Raw genomic sequence first — 19,787 nt, 5'->3', positions numbered from 1 at the left:
ACACGCATACATGTAGAAACACATTGTAGTCACAGAGGACAAGACTCTGTTGTTGTCATCTGTAAAGCCATGGCGCTGTGCATGCTCAGTTCAGTTTATCAAAGCTGAATATCGCTGTAGTATAGCTCTTTTAAATGTAAATTCTACATTCATGGTCTTTAAGTTTGTTTATTAAAATTATGTTAGTATCAGAGAGAGAAATTTATATCTTTCGTTCATAAGGTCCTGTGCTGTTCTGTCGTCAATTTCTAGAGCGTAGAAACTACTAACAGTCCATCAGTTAGAGAACAAGAGAAAATTGATTCTGTGGATTAATAAGCAATCAGATTTGGGTAGAGTAGAATTTATCTTTTGTACTTTGGGCAAAGCTATTTACTGTAGCCAACATACAAACAGTGTTCACCTGAGCCATTGTAAATAATCCTCCTATAAGCCTATCACAATATTGACCATTTTCAAATGTAACACAAATACACACACACACACACACACACACACACACACACACACACACACACACACACACACAAACACACACACACTGACACCACTACTGAAATAGATTCCTGGACGAGGAAATGTTCAAATATTTTTTCAATTGGGTTTAAGAGAATGTCTCCGGAGCAGAGCTGAAAGGACGTTGAAAGTGCAGCTATGGGATTGGAAAGAAATACGAAATTCAGGATATGCAATTCTTCATCACGCCAACACATTATTATCGGTGCAATCCATTACATATGTAGCCGATAAACCAATATGGTGCATTCCGGGGCGCAAATTAATTTACGCCTAAAGTTAAGATGACAAGAAGAGAATTAAAGTAAGAGTTTAAAATTAAATCATGAGCTGTACATGGGCTCACTGGCGAGCAAGTATGAATTACTTAAATTAATCACAAACACGCACACCACGTAGATTAGTATCCAGACTCCCGAAGTTTTAAAACTGCTATTCACTTTCTCTCCTTTCTTTCTACCAAACCATTGTGTATGTGCGTGCGTAGGTGTTTATGTGTGTGTGTGTGTATGTATATATACGTTTGTGTGTGTGTGTGTGCGTTTGTGCATTTGTGTGGCTGTAGCTGTGGGTCTAAATGTATGTGGTTTCATATTCCGTGTGTGTGTGTGTGTGTGTGTGTGTGTGTGTGTGTGTGTGTGTGTGTGTGTGTGTGTGTGTGTGTGTGTGTGTGTGTGTGTGTGTGTGTGTGTGTGTGTGTGTGTGTGTGTGGAGTCGGTGGGTAGATCTGCGCGGGGGCCAAACGCGTGTGTCACGGGGATGTCTCTGTGGGTGACCGTTTCCGTGGCAACAGAACAGGGGTCACAGAGGCTGTTCTCGCACCAAGGGTTATGCAAAATGGGTTTTGGCGAGTGAGGAGGTGTATTTGTGTGTGGGTGGGCAAAAAAAAAAATGAATGAATTTGGGAGGAACAGTGGTCAACTCTAGCAAGGTAAACAACCTTCAGCTCTTACACAAACAATCTGTTATTTTTGTTCTCTCTCCCTCTCTCTTCCACCTTCTAATCAACACCAGATCTGATTAAAACGGCCAGCACCAGCCAAATAATCCCTCATTTGCATATGCATGCCGTATGAAATTAAAAACTATGCCAGAGTGTGAATGCATTGTTTTGACTGGGCCCCGTTAGTGTTTCAGTCACAGTCGAAGCCGCCTCGCTTCCAGTATCAGTTGTTCAGTAAAGATTGGGCTTCGACCAAAATTGTACTCCCAATAAAGGGTTCAAAACTAGCACTGCCACAAGCCAACGATGGCAAGATTTTACCATTTCGGAGGTCATTTTTCTAAATAAAAAATCTGGGAATCATATTACAACAGTTGCTTGGCCGGAAGAGTTTTCCACTCTGTCAGATAAAAAGACAAAATTGTCAAAGTCTACTTCGGACGCTGCAAATAAAAGGTGCTGCATAAGAAGACTCTGAGTGCGACAGCCTCCTTCATGCTATACGAGCAATGGTTCGATAAAAAAATCCATCGTCAAAGCAGTATCATATCGGCTTTTTTGGTTTAATACATAGTCTGGACCATTTATGGATCAAGTGATGAAACTGGAAAGACCTGCTGTGGACAGAGAGAATGAGTGATGGAAGAGGAGGGCCGAACCAACCCCCGCTGTGTGTTGGAGTTGTGCCTCCAGGGGGGCTTGGTCCTGGGGCTCCCTGCTGTCCTTCAGGCTGTACACATTCTCCAGACTGCCAACCTATCAGCGATAGGGAACAGAGATACATAGTCACTTTGGATACTTTCTGGACGTAGAAGGCCTGGAAAAACAATGGATGGCACAACATGAATTTAAACTGCCAGCACGGATGCAAAATGGATTTCTGGGATTCATTTAGACAGTTTGTATAATCTAGGAAACTGTATTTTGTGTTTTGTTTTGTAAAAACAATTCAATATTTTGGTATTTCAAGGAGGCAAAATAAAAAAGCAATCTCTCTGCAGGCAATTCGACATCAAAAAAATAAAACGGATGAGAACTGTGGTACAGTATGGGCAATTCAAAAACATAATACAGTCACCCTTTAATCACACCGAATGACCTGAACACAACAGGAATTCACCATTTCCCCAAGCCATCTGCCCTCTGAGGCCTTGATCCGAGAGGTGGGCAGGAAATCAAATAGCACACAGTTTATCTAACCTTATCCTGGGCTTTTCATTTCCAAGCCTTATAAACTCAATCGCATTGACCGCCTGGGAGAGTTAGAACTAACTAAGTGAAATCTACTCGGCGGCAATTGTGTCCATGGCCAATGTGTGTGTGTGTGTGTGTGCATGTGTATGTGTATGTGTGTGTATGTGTATGTGTATGTGTGTATGTGTATGTGTGTGTGTCTCGGTCCATGTGCATGCCAGTGTGTACAGAGCTGATTCTATCTTCCTTCACTTTCATTCTCTCTATTTTCTGTCCCTGAGGTGCATCAGGCCTGAGACTGCAGAGTAAATTGTTCCAAATTGAGTTCCTTCTTGCCGGCAGATACAAGCCACATCCCGACCGTTTAGAGAAAGACACAGGGGGAGAGCGAGAGAGAGACTGAAAGAGAGAGAGAGGGGGAGGAGGGAGAGAGAGAGAGAGAGAGCAAAACAATCACTGTACCTCTGCTTGCTTAAGAATTTCTCTCTCTAATTTCTGCTACTCTCTGTTGCAAGGATCTCTCCCTCTCTCCTTTGATTTCCCCGTTGCTCCACGGTGACTCCCTTCACATTATTCCTTTACTGCTCGTGTTTCATATCGCTCCCCCACGTGCATGCCCCTGCTCCGCCTTTGTCTCTATCCGCCCCAACAGGAGACCCAGACATATTTTCATCTTCTTTTTGTAATCTCCTTCTAGATCATTCGTCCTTCCCCTTCCGTCTCCTCCTCTCCTCCATCTTTGTTCCTGGTCTCTGACGCTGTCTCCCCTGCTCCTTCGACTCCCTCCGTAGCCAAAACATCCCTCCCTCTAATCCCTCGGCTTTCCACCAAGGCGCCCTCCTCCTTAACTGTCCTCTCCTCCTTCCCTCTTTAGTCGGTCCCAGCTACACACCCCCCCCCCCCACCCCCATCCACCCTCCCTACCTCCCACCGTACCCCGCTCACATCCCCCCTTCCCTCCTCTCCTCTCTTTTATCTCAAACCTCTCCCTGGTCGGATGTAGCCAGTGACACACTACTCATCATCACCACCCCCCCCTCTCCACACACACACACACACACCAGCCCCGTCCCCAACCCCCTGTCCCCCACTGAGAGGAGCCTGGCTCTGCACTGATCACACAGTCAGGTTTGATCCAGACTCAGCTGAGCTCAGCTCAACTGAACCTAGCGTGCACACGCGCCGTACCCTCTGCCGCCACGCACACTCCATTAAACCCGGCGGGGGAGCGGTGATTGTGGCCATGGAGGTACTAATGGTTGGACTTGAAGTTGGGTTGGGGGGGGGGGGGGGGGGGGGGGGGGACACAGGGCCCAGGTGGGGGGTGGACAAGAGGGGGAGGTGATTTGGAATTTTGATTATAACTTTGATTTATATTGCTGATGATGATGATGATGAAGATGAAGATGATGATGATGATGATGATGATGCCAGGGATTCCAAAAGGAGGGGAAGAACAACAACAAAAAATAATGTTTTGTTTGGGAAGATTGAAAGAGGGATTGTTTTTCAAGGATGCATCCCAGTCAGTATTGTCATGTGAATTTGAAGCTAACTTTTGGCATTTCCGTCAACTGGTTTGGAGTGAATGTTCTAGTCCAAAACAAAGTGTAGTCTCGTTGGGAATGTAAGAATAGGCTGTGTTACGCTTGGCTGTAATAAATAGGAAAGGTGGCAAGAACAGGAAACAAAAAAAGTTGCCTTTGCCATATGATCTTTTTTTCTAGAGAGATATCTTGGTCTCCTCATCTCTCCGTTATCGAAATATCCGGGAAGACGGCGAGAGCGGACACAGCTGATTTTGATGGGAAGAGGCAAAAACCTCCTCAAACAAGCAACAAATAATTGAGGAAGTTTTGGGGAATTGTGGCGTTTCCTTCTACCTTTTCTTATGCAATACTTCAAAATGGGCAGAAAAATAAGCTGATTGAAAAAACTGCTTAAAACAAAAGAAACAAGTGGAGTGGTGCACGCCTAATCTTGGTTCCAGCAGTCCTATTTTGTAATAGCAGAACTGCAGGGGGGAGACGGCACAGAGCCAGACACTGCAAGGGGCGGAGTTATGCCTCGTTTCCGGTTTCATTATGGAGATATCATATCGAATAAACTTGAGATATTGTTCTATAGTCTGATTTGTGAGACAACTGCAAGCCTTACTGATACATGATTTGAACTCATAATGCCATCACCTGAACAAGGGTTGTTTTTTTCTGTTGCACCCAAACAGAACAGTACTTCCTAATCTGCCCGTTTACTAAATGAGTTCTGACTCCGCCAGGCCAATAATTCATCTTCCCCTTAGAGGGGTCAGAACAACAACACATATCTCCTTCTAAACACCGCTCCTTCTCAAGAGATACACACACGCAATCACACACTCACTCATATACATTAACAACAAACACAGGAGCTGTACATCAATATTAGCCGTCGGTGACATCTACCAAAACAAAACACGGACACATAAACACGCAGATTCAAGGACACACACACACACACACACACACTCACACACACACACACACTTGTGCCCATGCCCTGCTAGAGCAGGTTCACAACAGAACAATATGAGGCCAATCAGGGGACTGTTGGTATGGATCTCCCTCTGCTAATGAAGGCACTTTGAAAAGGTAATCTAATTCACCGTCAGCAATTAAGGCCGGGAGCGCCTTGTCACTATCAATTATCTGCTCCTTCACTCATGTTCTCCAGTCCGGACGCAGGGCCTGCCTGACACACACAGCACTGTTGGACCAATCAGCTCGGCCAGCCAGCCAGTTATCGAGAACACTAATCATCATGGTGTTGAAAACACGCACACACACACACACACACACAGTGCAGAGGAAAACACAAGGGCACCCACAATTAATGTGTTGGAGTCATTGTACTAACTGGCGATGACTGCAGCACATCGTACAGACTGGCACGGCTTTGAAGGGTTCACATGCAGATTGAGCCTGCTACACAGCTACAGTGGTCACTGAATCTGATAGCATGTCAAATCCAGCTCCCTATTTCCTTGTGGAGCAGGCAGTGTGTATATTGGTGAGTTTGTTTAGAGATTGATGTGGCCAGCAATAGGCCAAAATAGCACAAAGAGACAAGGTTAGCTCCTTACCTTGAATAATACATTAACCTCGACGTTACCAGCACCTCTGTCAAATTTAGAAATACAGCTTGATTGGGGTTACTTTCCCCAAAGCATGTAGTATCTGCACGTGGCCTGGGAGATTTATATTCTCGGCTGAACGAGAAAAGTAAAAAGACTGCCTGAGAATCTTGTCTCCAGCTTTTTCCCCTTTTCAGCTGATGTCATGATGATCAAGGCATAGCAGAGCGGCACGGAGAAGGAAGCCAGTCAGCACTTTGCCTCTGTGATTCTTCCCCTCAGTAGTGACACGGCTTAATGCTTCCAAGTCTGGGATGACTACAAGACGGCCCCATTTGTGACTCGAAAGCACAGAGGTAAAAGGAAGGCGATCACAACGTCCTGAAGGGCCTTGTGCAAAATGACACCTACTCCCTGTCCACCACTGGGTGCTGTCGCCAGCCAAACCCCCCCAGCAGTGTTCCAACAGCGAACTGAGGGACTTGGACTGACATATATATTACAACGTATGAAGTACAATCAGGGGTTTAGATTAACCATTTTTCATTTAGTTCGAACATCATGTGATGTCTAAAGTCTCTGGATTGTCTGGAGTCTAAAATATGACGTATGTAACGACATTTGTGCATTCGTATGAATGTGTGTAAACAATGTAGCTCATGTAATGTAAAGAGTTAGTGCAGTGGACATGAACATTTCAGAGTAGTAGGGTCAAATGCAGTTTTCCACCTTTTTTGTGTTACAAGTTATGCTTTTATTGCTGTCTGGAATGCACCTCCATTGTATGAAAAACTAAACAGGAAAAATGGCTTGTTCTATGTGGTATTATATGTGTCCTGTTCTCCACTCTACTGAAATGTTGTTGTGGTGTGCTGCCATTTTAAAATCTTAAAAATAGAACCATAAATCTATCTTCTCTTTAACTGTACTTCAAAGATCAAAGAAAAACGCAGAAGAGTTTGTGTGTGTGCGTGTGTGAGAAAGAGAAACGATCTATTGTGACCTATTTTATAGAAATAAAATACGAACTGTTATTTTTTCTCTTAGGAGGTCAATAACACTGCTTCCCCTCCATTACGAGGAAATATTTCACTTCTGCAAGAACTAATCTTACAGTGGGAAGGAAGGAAAATTGAGAATTTATTTTTGTACTTTGCTACGTTTCAGGGAACAGCAAATGCCCACAGGCTGAGCTTGGCAGAGGAGAGCAGATTAAGTATTAATGAATAACTAGAGCGCTCAGGCCATAAGAGAAAATTGCCAAAATTATTTGGGTAAAAGTGGAAGTTTCTTTGCCGTCATTTTCGGTTTGCCGAAATAATAGGCACCAGTCAATTCCTTGATAATCCATCCTGTTTAGTCTGATGGGGAGGTGAGGGTGCTGCCCCGGGATGAGGGTGCGGGGGGGGAATTTAGTTCATCTTGGTGTCAGAAACTTACTATGAGAACACAAGCTCCACAGTCCTCACAAAATGAGGTCAGTTGTTAGCTACTTCTATGCTAAAACTATACCCATTGAGTCATGCCCGTTGCTTAATTAATAACAAAACAAAAAACAAGAACAAATGTTTGCCAGAGTCTTTGAAGACATCATGAAACGAAAAACAGACTTTTTCACCTTCCGTCATATAATTCACCTACACAAAGTGAGTTACACAATTTAAATATTATTTCATCAAAGTGAATAAACTTCTCTAATCCCTACAGCTGAGGACAACGTTTCTACATATGTAAGATTTTTACATTTAATATCTCACTAACGTAACACACCGCTGCTTTATCACTTGTGCGTGATCAAATCAAATTCCTATCCTAGGATGAAATCACATTCCACAGCCCACGCTAATTACCCGTTTTATTTCATGAAAACCATCATATAACGGAGGTAAGATACTCAGAAGACTAGTTCCATGTTATCCTTAAACACAGCAGGCATCTAAACATTCAAATCATAATGCCCATTCGTATTGCATTAAGCAATGCTTCGAGTATTGCGTTGAGTATTGCTGTCCCCCTTTGAGTATCGCCGTGAGTTTAACTGAACACACGCAGTGTTTTATTACGAAGAAGCCGGTTGAGCTATCTTCAGTGTGCAAGAGACTATTTAATCATTAAGTGCAACTAGGCTAACTCAACTAGGCAACCCAAACAAATACGCTGTTAGCCTTGATGCAATACGTGGGAAGATTCCTCCAGCTACTGTCATAAGACATAACATTAAATGAATGATTAAAGAATGGGCCACCGCATGAAACCATTCTTGGTTGTGCTTGCTTTTTTTACGAAACAAACAACTAACATAATTGACCCTTGAAATGTTCACAGCAACGGCTGCCATTTCTTTGTCCAAGCGTACGCCTTGAACAAGAGTGATATTGGGGTACATGGTTGTTTGTTGATGTGTCCGATCTGGGCCGTGAAAAACACAAACCTCTCACATAATGATAACAACTATTTGAATTATTCTAATTATCATTAAAGCGTCAAACAACAGTGTTTCTCTGGCTGGCCTTTTGAATTGTCTTTCTTATAATATGTTAATATCCAAAGTTTGTTGTTGGCGAGGCTTTTGTTAATAAGTCTATTTTTTAAGGTCACCTTTCCTCCCGAAAGATTAAAACATTCTTCAATTGCAACAAAGTGAATAGTAAAACGATTGTGCTGCTTCCCTATTATATGAGACCTTTTGTTTGACTTTTGATTAAAGAGCCTATCCCTTTTACAACCATTGATTTAGAAATAAGGTACAAGAACATGCTGTCAAAAATAGAATCAACACAGGACGCATGCTTACTGTTATCTGCTTGATCTTCAGCAGGCTTTTTGAACCATGTTTTAGTAATGTTTTATTTACGTGGGCTTCAATTACACATTCTCTGAAAAGGTTTATTAATAATTTGACACGACGAGCCCCCCAACTGTATGATGCGTCTTGATTAGGTACATCGTTTGTATATCTTCATTGAGATTGTGCTCGTCTTCTTTGGGGCTTCAGAAAGACCATATTTCCTATGTCTGTATTTTAACTCATTTTATATCAGCATTAAACATGCAACATCGGTAAACATTCACATTAAGTCTGTATCGTAAATTGTGCATTGATCATTACCTTGCCAATTACATCAGATGACGCACATCATGATATTTTGGATTTGACTCAAAATACGTCCATCATAAAGCGTGCAAAAAGTTTAGATTCAAACATAAGATTACCTTATTTTATATAGATGTGTATGCAAAAGGAGTACAACATGGTGTACTGATGTTAAGATGTACAAGAAACTAAGAAAAGCAATCATTATTAATGATAAGCTATCAATGTTTCCCCGATCCATGTACTCGATCCCCCCTTCTTGACAACTTCTCTTGAAGGCCTTTTCGAAAACATGATACCGGTGCGAAATGCATTCATGGTGTATTCCACAACAACATGTTTTGCGGTTGGAGTTGAGACATAATTGCCGTCTCCATCGCCCGGTACCTCCGCTCATCTCCCCCAAGCAGAAGCGGTGTTGGACCTCGAGTAGCCAGTGTTGTGACTCATCAGTCACAGGAAACGCATCATCCCCGCCACCTGCCAACAGCTTCCGACACACACGCTGACACACAGAGGGTGGGTGCGAGAAAAAGAAAAAAGGATAGAAAAATAAAATGATAGGAGGTTGGCGGTGGGGGTGGGGGCGGTAGTGATGGTGGTGGCATAGGCGGTTTGCGGGGTAGATCAACAAGAAAGCAAACAGAGACATCAAGAGCCAATGGCGCGGCACGTAGGAGCGGCGCGCGAACCCCATAGAGAACACAGCAGCTGGCGTGCGGAGCGGCGAGTGGCCCTACGACGACTCCCGGGTCCCCGTGACAAACAACCTGTACCGCGCCGCGGGACAGCGCGCGCACACTGCGGCGGGGATCAGGATAAAGGATGCGCACACACACAGACACATACTCACACACACACACACACACACACACACACAGTGGGACAGCCGAATAGGGTTAGCAAGCGAGCGCTACTGCTTAGTGTATTGCCAGGAAACACTTTAATGATGCAGAGCTGTTGGCGTCGTGTGGTGGTGCTTGGAGCTGAAAACATAGGTCAGATGATGTAGAAGAGGCAAGCGGGATAATGGTGGGATAAGGGAGAAAAATAAAGCGTAAGGTCATGTCAAAGATATAGGCGGTAGGATATGGAAAATATGAGTTAGATAACGTATCAATTAAAAGGGGAGATTAGATACAAATCTTCGGTGGGATAATGTTGCAACAGCAGTAATACAAGTGTCTTCTGTTTGTTCCGTATCGCTTTTCAAAGCTAGCATAAAGCTCGTGTCTTGATGCACCACAAAGCCTATTGACGGCTAACCGTGCCATGGAGCAGTGGTGTGACAAATAGTGTTCTTTGACAGAACGACAGAAGTACAACATCACCATGCCTGGTGAAAACCAGAGACGGGTCTTAAACCGACATGACGACGACGACTTAATCTGTCTCCGGTACAGAGGGAAAGTGTGCGACCCAGGAGAGCCCTTCATTTCGGTGAAAACATCGGAATAATGTGAAAACTAAAGGTTGCATGGTGTGTGCACACAGCAGACGGCGGTAAGTGACAAGCGTGGCAGAAAAGATAATCCATGCGGCTTTTAATGCGAGGCAAACAGAGCATTAAAAATATCTACCGTCCTGAATCTATAGTTTACTTTTATTGTAATGGGCTCCGAGTCCTTCTCGCGGATGCAAATTAAATCCTATTACAGGGGGTGTAAAATGCAAACTAACAATACAAAACATGCTTAGGCATGCAATTTTAGGATCCCTCCAAAGCTTCCACGTTACCCAAAAGAGCATTTTACACACTAGCATGTTTGTGTTACTCCTGCAACATCCCTATGCTTCTTTATCCCCTTCTCTCCCCCCCCTCTTTCTCGCTCTCTCTCCATTTCAATATTGAAGAGAGTTTTATTAAGGGCCGGACTCGGGGGTGCTGAGGCGCTCTCAGTAATTTTCCTACAAAGTGCTTTAATCCATCACACGGCCAACATGTGGCCTTTGCAGCCATACATCATCTCAGCCCAGAGAGAGAGAGAGGGGTAGGCAGGGAGAGAGAGAGAGAGTGAGGGTGGAGGAGAGAGAAACGGAGAGTTGCGGGAGGGAGGAGACGTTGCTCACCTCCTTCTCTCACCCGTCCGCCGTCTATTCCCCCCCACCCTAACACACACACACACACACACACACACACACACACACACACACACACACACACACACACACACACACACACACACACACACACACACACACACACACACACACACACACACACACAGGAGGTAGATACAACTTCTGTATCCCTCTATCTTTCTCCCTCTCTCTAAAATGAGGCCAAGTTAAAAAGGAAGGTGGTCTACTAGTGGAGGAATGGGCTGGAGGGAGGTGAACAGGGAGTAATGGGGGGGGGGGGGCGGGGGGGGATTGATGGAGTGGAAAAAATGAGGCTGAAAAATGAAGAAAATGAATGAAATTTGAGAAAAAAAAAGTCTGACTAGCATGAGTGTGTGTGCGTGCACATGCTTGCGTGTGGGTGTGTTTGTGAATGTGAGAGTGTGAGTGTGAGTGTGTATGTGTGTGTGTGTGTGTGTGTGTGAGCTCGTGCTTGCATCAAACTGTTTCATAAGAGTGCACGAATGAATGAATGAATGAATGTACACCCAAAGGGTGTGTCCGCGTGCATGTGGAGTACAAGGAGATACAGAGAGTATAAATAACGTAAGGGGGGACGATGGGGGTCTGGTGAGCAGGGGGGGGGGGGGGGGGGGGGGGGGGGGGCGCCTCTCTCTCTGCCGGCACTGGCCTCCATATTGCCGCTCTCAATCCTCCACACGGCGTGGCTCTGGGCTGAACTCTGCTCAGCGCTGAACTCTGGGGCCCCCGACTAATGGGATGGGCCCTACATTCTCAACCATTAGACGATTGCTGTCCCTTCCACCTCTCATGTGCCCTGCAATGGAGAGAGACAGTGACAGAGATGGAGCAAGAGAGAGAGACATGGACAGAGAGAAATAGAGAGAGAGAACGAGAAAGAGAGATGTGGACAAAGAGAAAGAGTGAGTGAGAGAGAACGGGAAATGTGGTCAGAGAAAAAGAGAAGAGATGGAGAAAGAGAGAGAGGGAGCAATAAAAACAGGAGAAGCACAATAATGGACAGGGAAAGATAGATAATAATAGAATAGAGATTGAAGAGAGCATGAGAGAGAGAGAGAGCAAGAGAGAGAGACAAGGGCAGAGTGAGAGAGAGAAAGAGATATGGAAAAAGAGATAGACACACAGTGAGAGAAAGAGAGCGAGAGCGATGCAAACCTTTGTACACACACCACAGGTACTGATCAGGCCCACGATGGGGCCATCCCGACGATGCTGAAAGACACCACCACCCGCACTAGCCGGGGGAAACAAGACATGAGCCAGTCCCAAGACGATACAGAAAGACACCAGTGCCCGGGCAGAGACGGGACCTCATATATACCGGACCCAGGCCCTCCGATTGTCAGGACTGTGATCTCCCTGCCTCCATTAGGTCTACACCTGCTCTGTTCCACTGGAAAGGAAAGAAAATAAATATTAAACACAGAAAAATAACCAATAAAAATAAATACATACACCTGGGGTGTGTGTGTGCGTTGAGGCTGGTGGGGTGGGGGGACGGCACAGAGCGGATTGGAGAGATTGGATCTCGATAAGCTGATAGCATGTCCACAGACAGCGTGCCAAGCTGTGCCGGGGTAATGTTATGCTAATCATATGGTAATCATATGGTAATCTGCCGGCGGTATTCCACACTCGCTGGAAGGAGGGGAATTCTGGGAGGCCTTTCACCATTGGTTGGAGACTAGGGACTTCCTGGTCTTGGAAATAAATAGACAAATAGGTAAATAAATAAGCTAGCGCTGCGCACATGTACACAGACCCATATGCAGATGCCCGGGCAGAAAATATCCAGCCACCCTCCTGAGACTAGAGGCTTTGACCTCTGCAAAAACTCTATGAACCAATTATAGACTATGCTGCCAATAATCCCATCGTACAAACGGTTACTACACACACAACCAGGCAGTGATACCTTTTAACCAAGAGGATATGCAAAACAATAATATTGAAACACACACACACGCATATATATAAACAAATACAACCTTACACAGTATATACATATATTACACCCACAAAACGATTGTACTTAAGAAACAGTAAGTCAGCTACAGTGCATATTATACAAGCCTTTAATATTGAATCGTGTCTGTGTGATAAGGATTTACTGTGTGTTGCTCCACAACACACAGACAAAAAAAGGAAATGGCGGCCATAATCTGCCTAGTCACAAGAAGACCTCTAACCTCCCTCTTTCTTTCTTCCTCTCTCTGTCCCTCTCCTCTTTTCCAATGTCTGAGAGCCCGGGATTGATTACGCGGTTCGACTTGCAGAGCCGTGCGATCTACCCTGAATTTCGATGCATTCACTTGGCATCCACCATGCAGTCCTTCCCCTCAAACGCCCCTCTCTTCCATAGGTTGATTTGATGCGTTTGTATGCATTCCTCTTGTTGGGTTTCATAGCACAATGCCCTGTGCCTGTTGGCAGGACATCCAGCTGCAGAGAGCGGATGGCTTGCCACGACAATGCCCTCCAGATGAGAACCCTCTTTTAAAGACAAACACAACCGCTGGCCCACTATCAGCGGCTCTCTCTCCAGACCTTGGTGCCCGGACCATGGGGGTCTCAGTTTAAGCTGTGGAGTCGTACGCATTGACTGTATAAGGAAAAGAAAATGGGGGGGGGGAGGAGGCTTTGTTGTTTCAGAGAACCAAGCGGGGCCCACCTGCGATGCAAAAGCAATGTCTCACTCCTAGGAAACAGCCCCCATCATATGGAGACATCCATTCAGGGAAGGGGCGGGAGTGGTGTGGAGGCTTCAGAGAGGGATGGATGGATGGATGTAGGATGAGGGGAGAGGTAGGAAGGGAGGGAGGGAGGCTTGTTTTGTTACATCTTGTTGTTTTTACAGTTTGGAATGAATATGTCAAGGCCGCACAACGGGAAAGCCGCGATGACATTTTCCTGGATGCTGAGCGTTGGAAATCAAAGAGGCCGCCAATATGTTGACTGGTAGCGTGGAGACATTTGATTCCCCTTCCACTCGTACGATATTACCGCCGAAAACGCCAGCAGACATCACTATCCTACAATCCTCCCGAGTTGGCATTGGCATGTCAGACTACCTACTTCGGCTCACCGTTTGCAGAACAAATACAAATAAACACTCACAGAATAAACGCAAATACAAGACAAAATAAAAGTGAACCCATGCCGAAGTCTGGCCTACTGCTACTTGAGAGGCGACGTGCAATATTTCTGTGTGTGAAGTGTGGGGCGCAAATCACCTGTGACACAATTAAATTGGCTTGGATTTAACAAAGGCAATTTAACGTCACTGACATTTAACATCAGCCGCCAGCGACCGACAGCCGGGAGAGGCCAGTCAGCGTTTCTCACTCAGATTATAGCCGTGTGCATGGTAGTGGTGGTGGTGGTGGAGGAAAGAGAGGTGCTGGTGGTGGTGACAGTGGTGATAGTGGTGGTGGTGGTGGTGAGAGTTCTGGTAGTGGTGGGGGAGGCGGTGATCAGGGAGGTGATGGTGGAGGTTATGGTGGTGGTGGTGCCAGTGCTGGTCAGAAACCAGACTGTATAGTATAGCATCAACAACGGGACATGCTCAAGGGCTGAGGGTGGATGGACTGTCAAACGTGTCTTCTAGTTCATCACAGACTGGTTCAACCCTAATAGTTTTTAAAACAGACCTTTACACCACAGAAACAACGTTTACATGAACAATAAAGTAAAGGCGGTGGTGGAAGACTTGGTGTTGGCGTTTTAGAAATATATAAACCATGTGACCAACAGGATAGTGCCAACAAAACGACTTCCACAATATAAATACTGTGGGTTGATAGAGGACGAATTTGTCACACGAGTAAATACATTGTGACCGTGGTGACCGCTCAAACTCATTTAGTCTGGATCACACAATAACTCCAAGATTGGATCACCCAGGCGATATAGTGTTGCATATAAGGACCGGGTCTATAACAGGGGAGAAGGTAGGGGGGGGTGTGTGTGTGTGTGTGTGTGTGTGTGTAAAAGGGATAGAAACAAAGCGAGAGACAGATAGAGAGACAGAGAGAGACAGAGAAGAGAGAGCGACAGAGAGAGAGAGAGATACAAGAAGAACAGAGCAAGCAAGCGAGCGAGGGGTGGGGGGTGGGCTGTGGAGGTGGGGTTGGGGTGTACTGTCCAATAAACTGCTGATAAAGGTCAAATAGATGTTTTATTCATGAGCCAGGCAGCAGCGGCAGGGCCAAGGTTGAGATGTGCATACGGCCCCTCCCCTCCCCCCCCTAACCGAACCCACTCCTTCTGCCCCCATCCCTCCCCATCCCTCCCCCACCGTCCCCTGAGCCGCTGCTGCACCACGCCTGACACCACGGCCATTGGCACTTCAGCCAACGCTTATCAATAACATATCAATACACACTTTATACACACACACACACACACACACACACACACACACACACACACACACACACACACACACACACACACACACAACCTGAGACCATTAAACCTTGAAGCCCACTCCTACCATTGTCGGAGGAATTCTGAGAGGCACAAACACAATGATGACATTTACATTCTGCAATACAAAACGAATTTGGGACAACTAAAGTGTTTGCTTTCGAAAAAGAACCTTGAACAATATTTGATCACGGTTTTTAGAAACTCTCTTAGCTATCGCTACTCAGCCCGCTGCATCATCACAGCGAGAGTGTGTGTGTCTCGCGGCAGCCCATTTGCATGCTGCGAGCGTACCTGTCTCACTCACTCACTGGCCGGCTAGCTCCGTCTTCCCGACTTAATCAAATATCCCATTTCTTAACAAGCCACCGTAATGGTTAGTTAGCCTCCAAGTCCATATTATCTCTCGGAGAAAAAAATCTACCGTGTTTAATGTGGAGACCTACTAAAATGATAGCGCTGGGTTTTTATAATAGCCGGCTATCATGTTTAGAACCCCACATTCCCAGCTAACCCCTTTTAAGCTTATTTAAGAAACAATTCAACACTTCCACCTGACGGCAGAGATATTTCCTTGGGAATCCTTTTATAATAGATGGCAGCCTCAACAGTAAAATACCCAGGTACCTTAAGAGGTTATATCATATTTTAGTGCTTTAGCAAATAGTTAACAACAATGGCATACTTGACAGCTTGAAATGAAAGCAAATAGTAAGAAAGGAGCCCATCATCTCCAGATATTCAGCTGTAGGATATTTTTCATACGGGAATTTCTCACTGGAATACAACAACCCCCCGGTTGGCAATAAAAAATGTGTGGGTGTGTATGTATGCGTGTGTGTGTAAGTGTCTACGTGAGGGAGGTCTGCTGTATGTGTCTTTGATCAAATATGAAATATTCAGAAACGCTGCTGTAATTTGATGAAAGTCAGATATCCCTCGAAAAGGGAAATAGAAGTCAGCACTTTTGTAGCTCTTGACAAAAATTCCTCAGTAAACGGATTAAAAGAATGTAAATTGCGAACCCATAGGTGGAGGTAATAACGGCGGTTTAAAAACATGGGACTGACCCGTGATATGAACTCAAGTCCGTGCTGCTCGGCCAGGTCCCTTGCTGCTCTGACGCCTCCGTCCATTTCCACAGCATAAAATACAGGCCGGTTGGTCCCACGCTGCCCCTCTGTGGACACGAGCTGCAACTGCAGCATGCAGATAAACGGCATCACAATGGCGTTGAACATGAGCGCCTTAAAAAAGAGAGAAAAAAAAGAGAAACTGTGGTTTAGAAAAGGTCATAGGATGGCTAGTGCACTTTAATATATGTTTGAATGAGGTCGTAGGAATAGTAGCGTGTTGGGTTAGTGAAGAACTAATAGGGCATTTCATATAACCTTTCAATTTCCAATTGTATGTGTGTGTGTAAGTTCACATTTCTATTAATCAATACTTTTCATGATGTTTGCGGTAGCCTACCTTCTGATGTCTGCTAGATATGTAAATCCTACCTTTTACCTACATGTGTTTTAATGCAGTACTGTTTATACAGAAGCCTCTTAGGGTTGTATGACAGATGCTGGCCGATCCGCAAGCAACTACTCTATGGTACATTAGGCATAACATCCCCTCCACAATGGCTGCCACCTACGGCCGTGGAGCCTCCCACCTGTAGCTAAACACAGTGAACGTCCGCAGGATCTCTTTCACCCCAATGCAATAAAAGTTAGCGCGTTGGCATCAAGGGCCCCCAAGTGAGACAACATGCAAACTCTCTCCAGCTCCCAGCCCACACATTTAATCTCCTGGCCTTTATGCAAATGCTGCACATCTAAAAAAAAAATGAAAGAAAAAAAAAACACACTCACACACACATGCACATATACACACACACACACACACAGAATGGAAAACAGAAGCACTGTCACTTTGAGAACTAACTTCTATCTCTATGCAAAAACGGCACTTTAGCTTGATATTTTCAAGCAGTATAATGTGTCCCTTGAGGGATAAATTCAACACCGCCGATGAGGCATAAGTTCCATTGATGTACTGTATCTATATTTTTCTCTCTTTTTTTTTTTTCCACAATAATAAAATGGTCAAAGGGCCTCTCCCCCACCCCCGCCCACCCCAACCCTCCCGCTGAACAACAGCTAACAACGCTGTCTGACCACGGTTTAAAGTCCACAACATCATTCAGCTCCAATCTCCCGGGCCGCCCTGAATGAAATCGATAACCTTCACTAGGGGACAGAGGGCCAGTCAATCCCTTTGAGGCCCGCGGGGGTGGTGGTGGTGGTAGGGGTGAGGGGTGGGGGGGCGGGGGCTGCAACACCCACTCAGTGAACAGGCCCCCAGGCGGCTGCTAGGCTGGGAGGGGGGGGGGGGGAGAGAAAAAGGGAGGAGAGCGGGGGGGGGGGGGGGGGGGAGAAAGGGAAAGGAGGGTGGGAAATAGAGATAAAAAAAGAAGAGAAAGAGACAGAAAGAGGCATTGAAAGACAAGAGACAGACAGACATGAGACATGGAGGTGGGGGGGTGGTTGGGTACGGCGGCGATGATGAGGCATGGCGGAGCGCGGAGTGCGGGAGAGCACCGCATTGAGCGATGCCAAGGCCCCGGGGCCCGCTGGGACGCTGATAAAGTACCTGGACATTTTTATAGACAAACTACTTATTTCCGTCCTCATATCGCTTGGGAAGACTGATAACTTTATATTCCTCTCAGGCAGTGGAATGAAAGGGCTAAAGGAGGGGTAGCAGGGGGGGGGGGGGGGGCTTTCAGGAGTTTAATTGATCAAGCAAGAGCCACACGTTTTTTTTCCTTTTTTTGCTCTTTCTCCTCAGGAGATAAAAGTGACTAGGGCCTCTATTTGGGAAATTGTGGAGATCTTTTTAGAGAATGGACCCAGTGAGAAAAAGGGAATGTAAGTCATTATGCAAACCCATTATGAGAATTTAAGGGTAGCTACTTTATGAAAAAGACCGTTAATGGTGGGATTGTAACGTGATTTTCAGAGGTCAAACCATATAGGTCAGAGAAGGGAATGGGTGAGTGTAATTTTACTGCAGACACCATCAATATTGATGTCATAGAATAAAGCTATTTTTTTTATAGCTAATACTAAAATAAACAGTTCCACACATTGTTTTAAAATCCGGTTTTAGACTAATCCATGAAATAAAATGTGTATTATTATGTGTCAAAAGCTTCTGAATTGACGCATTCGAGAGCCATTCGATTGATATATGGCCATGTTACCTACACACATCAAGCGCCTGACACAAGGTAGGTATACTTTCTTAATGCTAGGCTATATAATCAACACTCTGGAATGCGTAGCCTGTAGGAATAGCCCTATACATGACTGTGTGTATAGCTCACACATGTCAGTGGTTCCCCATGCATATGCCACTTAATTGCTAACCACGATCCTGGCCGACAAATGGATATATATATATATATTTTTTTTACTGCTAATCTTTGTCCAGTAATACAAATGAATCGCTATGCACGGCTGGAAGCGATGCTGTGGAGAATACACGGCAACGGGCGGGGGTTGAAAAACAGGTTCAAATGACACTTTCTTTCATGTAGCCTACAGTGCCTTGCAAGATCCGAATGGATGTGTAGCGTAGGAGAAACCCGTTTACCTGTGCATGTCCAGTCGAAAGGAAAAGGTGCTTCTTGAAGATGGACTAGCTCCCAGTTTACACCATTAATACAGCCTGACGCCGGATCGTAAAGAAATAGCTCCCTCGGCGCTCCATTTTTTTCTCGTCTAGTAATAAAAAGGCAAATTAAAACGCAAATAAGTAAATGCATAGACCTTATCAAACATAGCCTACATTTAAACAATCCGAGCGGACCTAACATGAGCTATTGCCCTAATGCAGAGGAGAATATCCTTCGGGTGTCGGAAGGGATTTTGAAAAGATGTGAGAATGCATTAGAATTCAAGAAATGGTGTGATGGCGAGAAAGACTGTCTGTCGGCGGAGACGGATCTGCATATGGAAATTAGGCTTAACAACAGCGTACAGTTGTTGTCAACTTATGGAGTTATTTTTGAATAGGCGGAAAAGAAAGGGACATTCGTGTAGTTACATTTTGCGATACGAAACAAGGAGAAACATGGTAAACACGCACACGTTGCGTTATATTGGCTGAGCCTGAGAGTTGGTAACAAATACATACGGGAATGTTGCTTCTTGACTTTTAGCTGTGGAATGACACACTGATAACATATCTAAAGCGACAACAGTCGTGTTTGTTAATTGCGTAACTGCAATAACACTTTACATTGTTGGCATTATCCCACATTAAGTAAACACATTAACACATTTGCAACCAGTGCGTGCTAAATGAGAGCAAGGCACCGCGAATCAGCCCCAAACGGCCAC

General features: G+C 45.1%; 1 protein-coding gene across 1 annotated transcript in view; it reads right to left on the bottom strand.

Annotated features, from left to right (window-relative positions):
- Positions 1 to 19,770, bottom strand: part of LOC115553848 (neuroendocrine convertase 1) — a 91,347-nt gene extending 71,577 nt beyond the window's left edge. Inside the window, exons 1-4 of the mRNA XM_030370372.1 lie at positions 19,582 to 19,770; positions 19,039 to 19,166; positions 16,461 to 16,637; positions 2,123 to 2,215 (exon numbers count right to left, since the gene is read on the bottom strand). Of these exons, the coding sequence (XP_030226232.1) occupies positions 2,123 to 2,215; positions 16,461 to 16,631 (264 nt within the window). The 5' untranslated portion in view covers positions 16,632 to 16,637; positions 19,039 to 19,166; positions 19,582 to 19,770. The remainder of the gene's footprint in view (positions 1 to 2,122; positions 2,216 to 16,460; positions 16,638 to 19,038; positions 19,167 to 19,581) is intronic.
- Positions 19,771 to 19,787: the final 17 nt, after the last annotated feature.

The sequence above is a fragment of the Gadus morhua genome, chromosome 11, assembly GCF_902167405.1.
Source record: "Gadus morhua chromosome 11, gadMor3.0, whole genome shotgun sequence".
Taxonomy (NCBI): domain Eukaryota; kingdom Metazoa; phylum Chordata; class Actinopteri; order Gadiformes; family Gadidae; genus Gadus; species Gadus morhua.
Note: the sequence above shows the minus strand (reverse complement) of the source record. Positions and strands in the feature narration are given on the sequence as shown.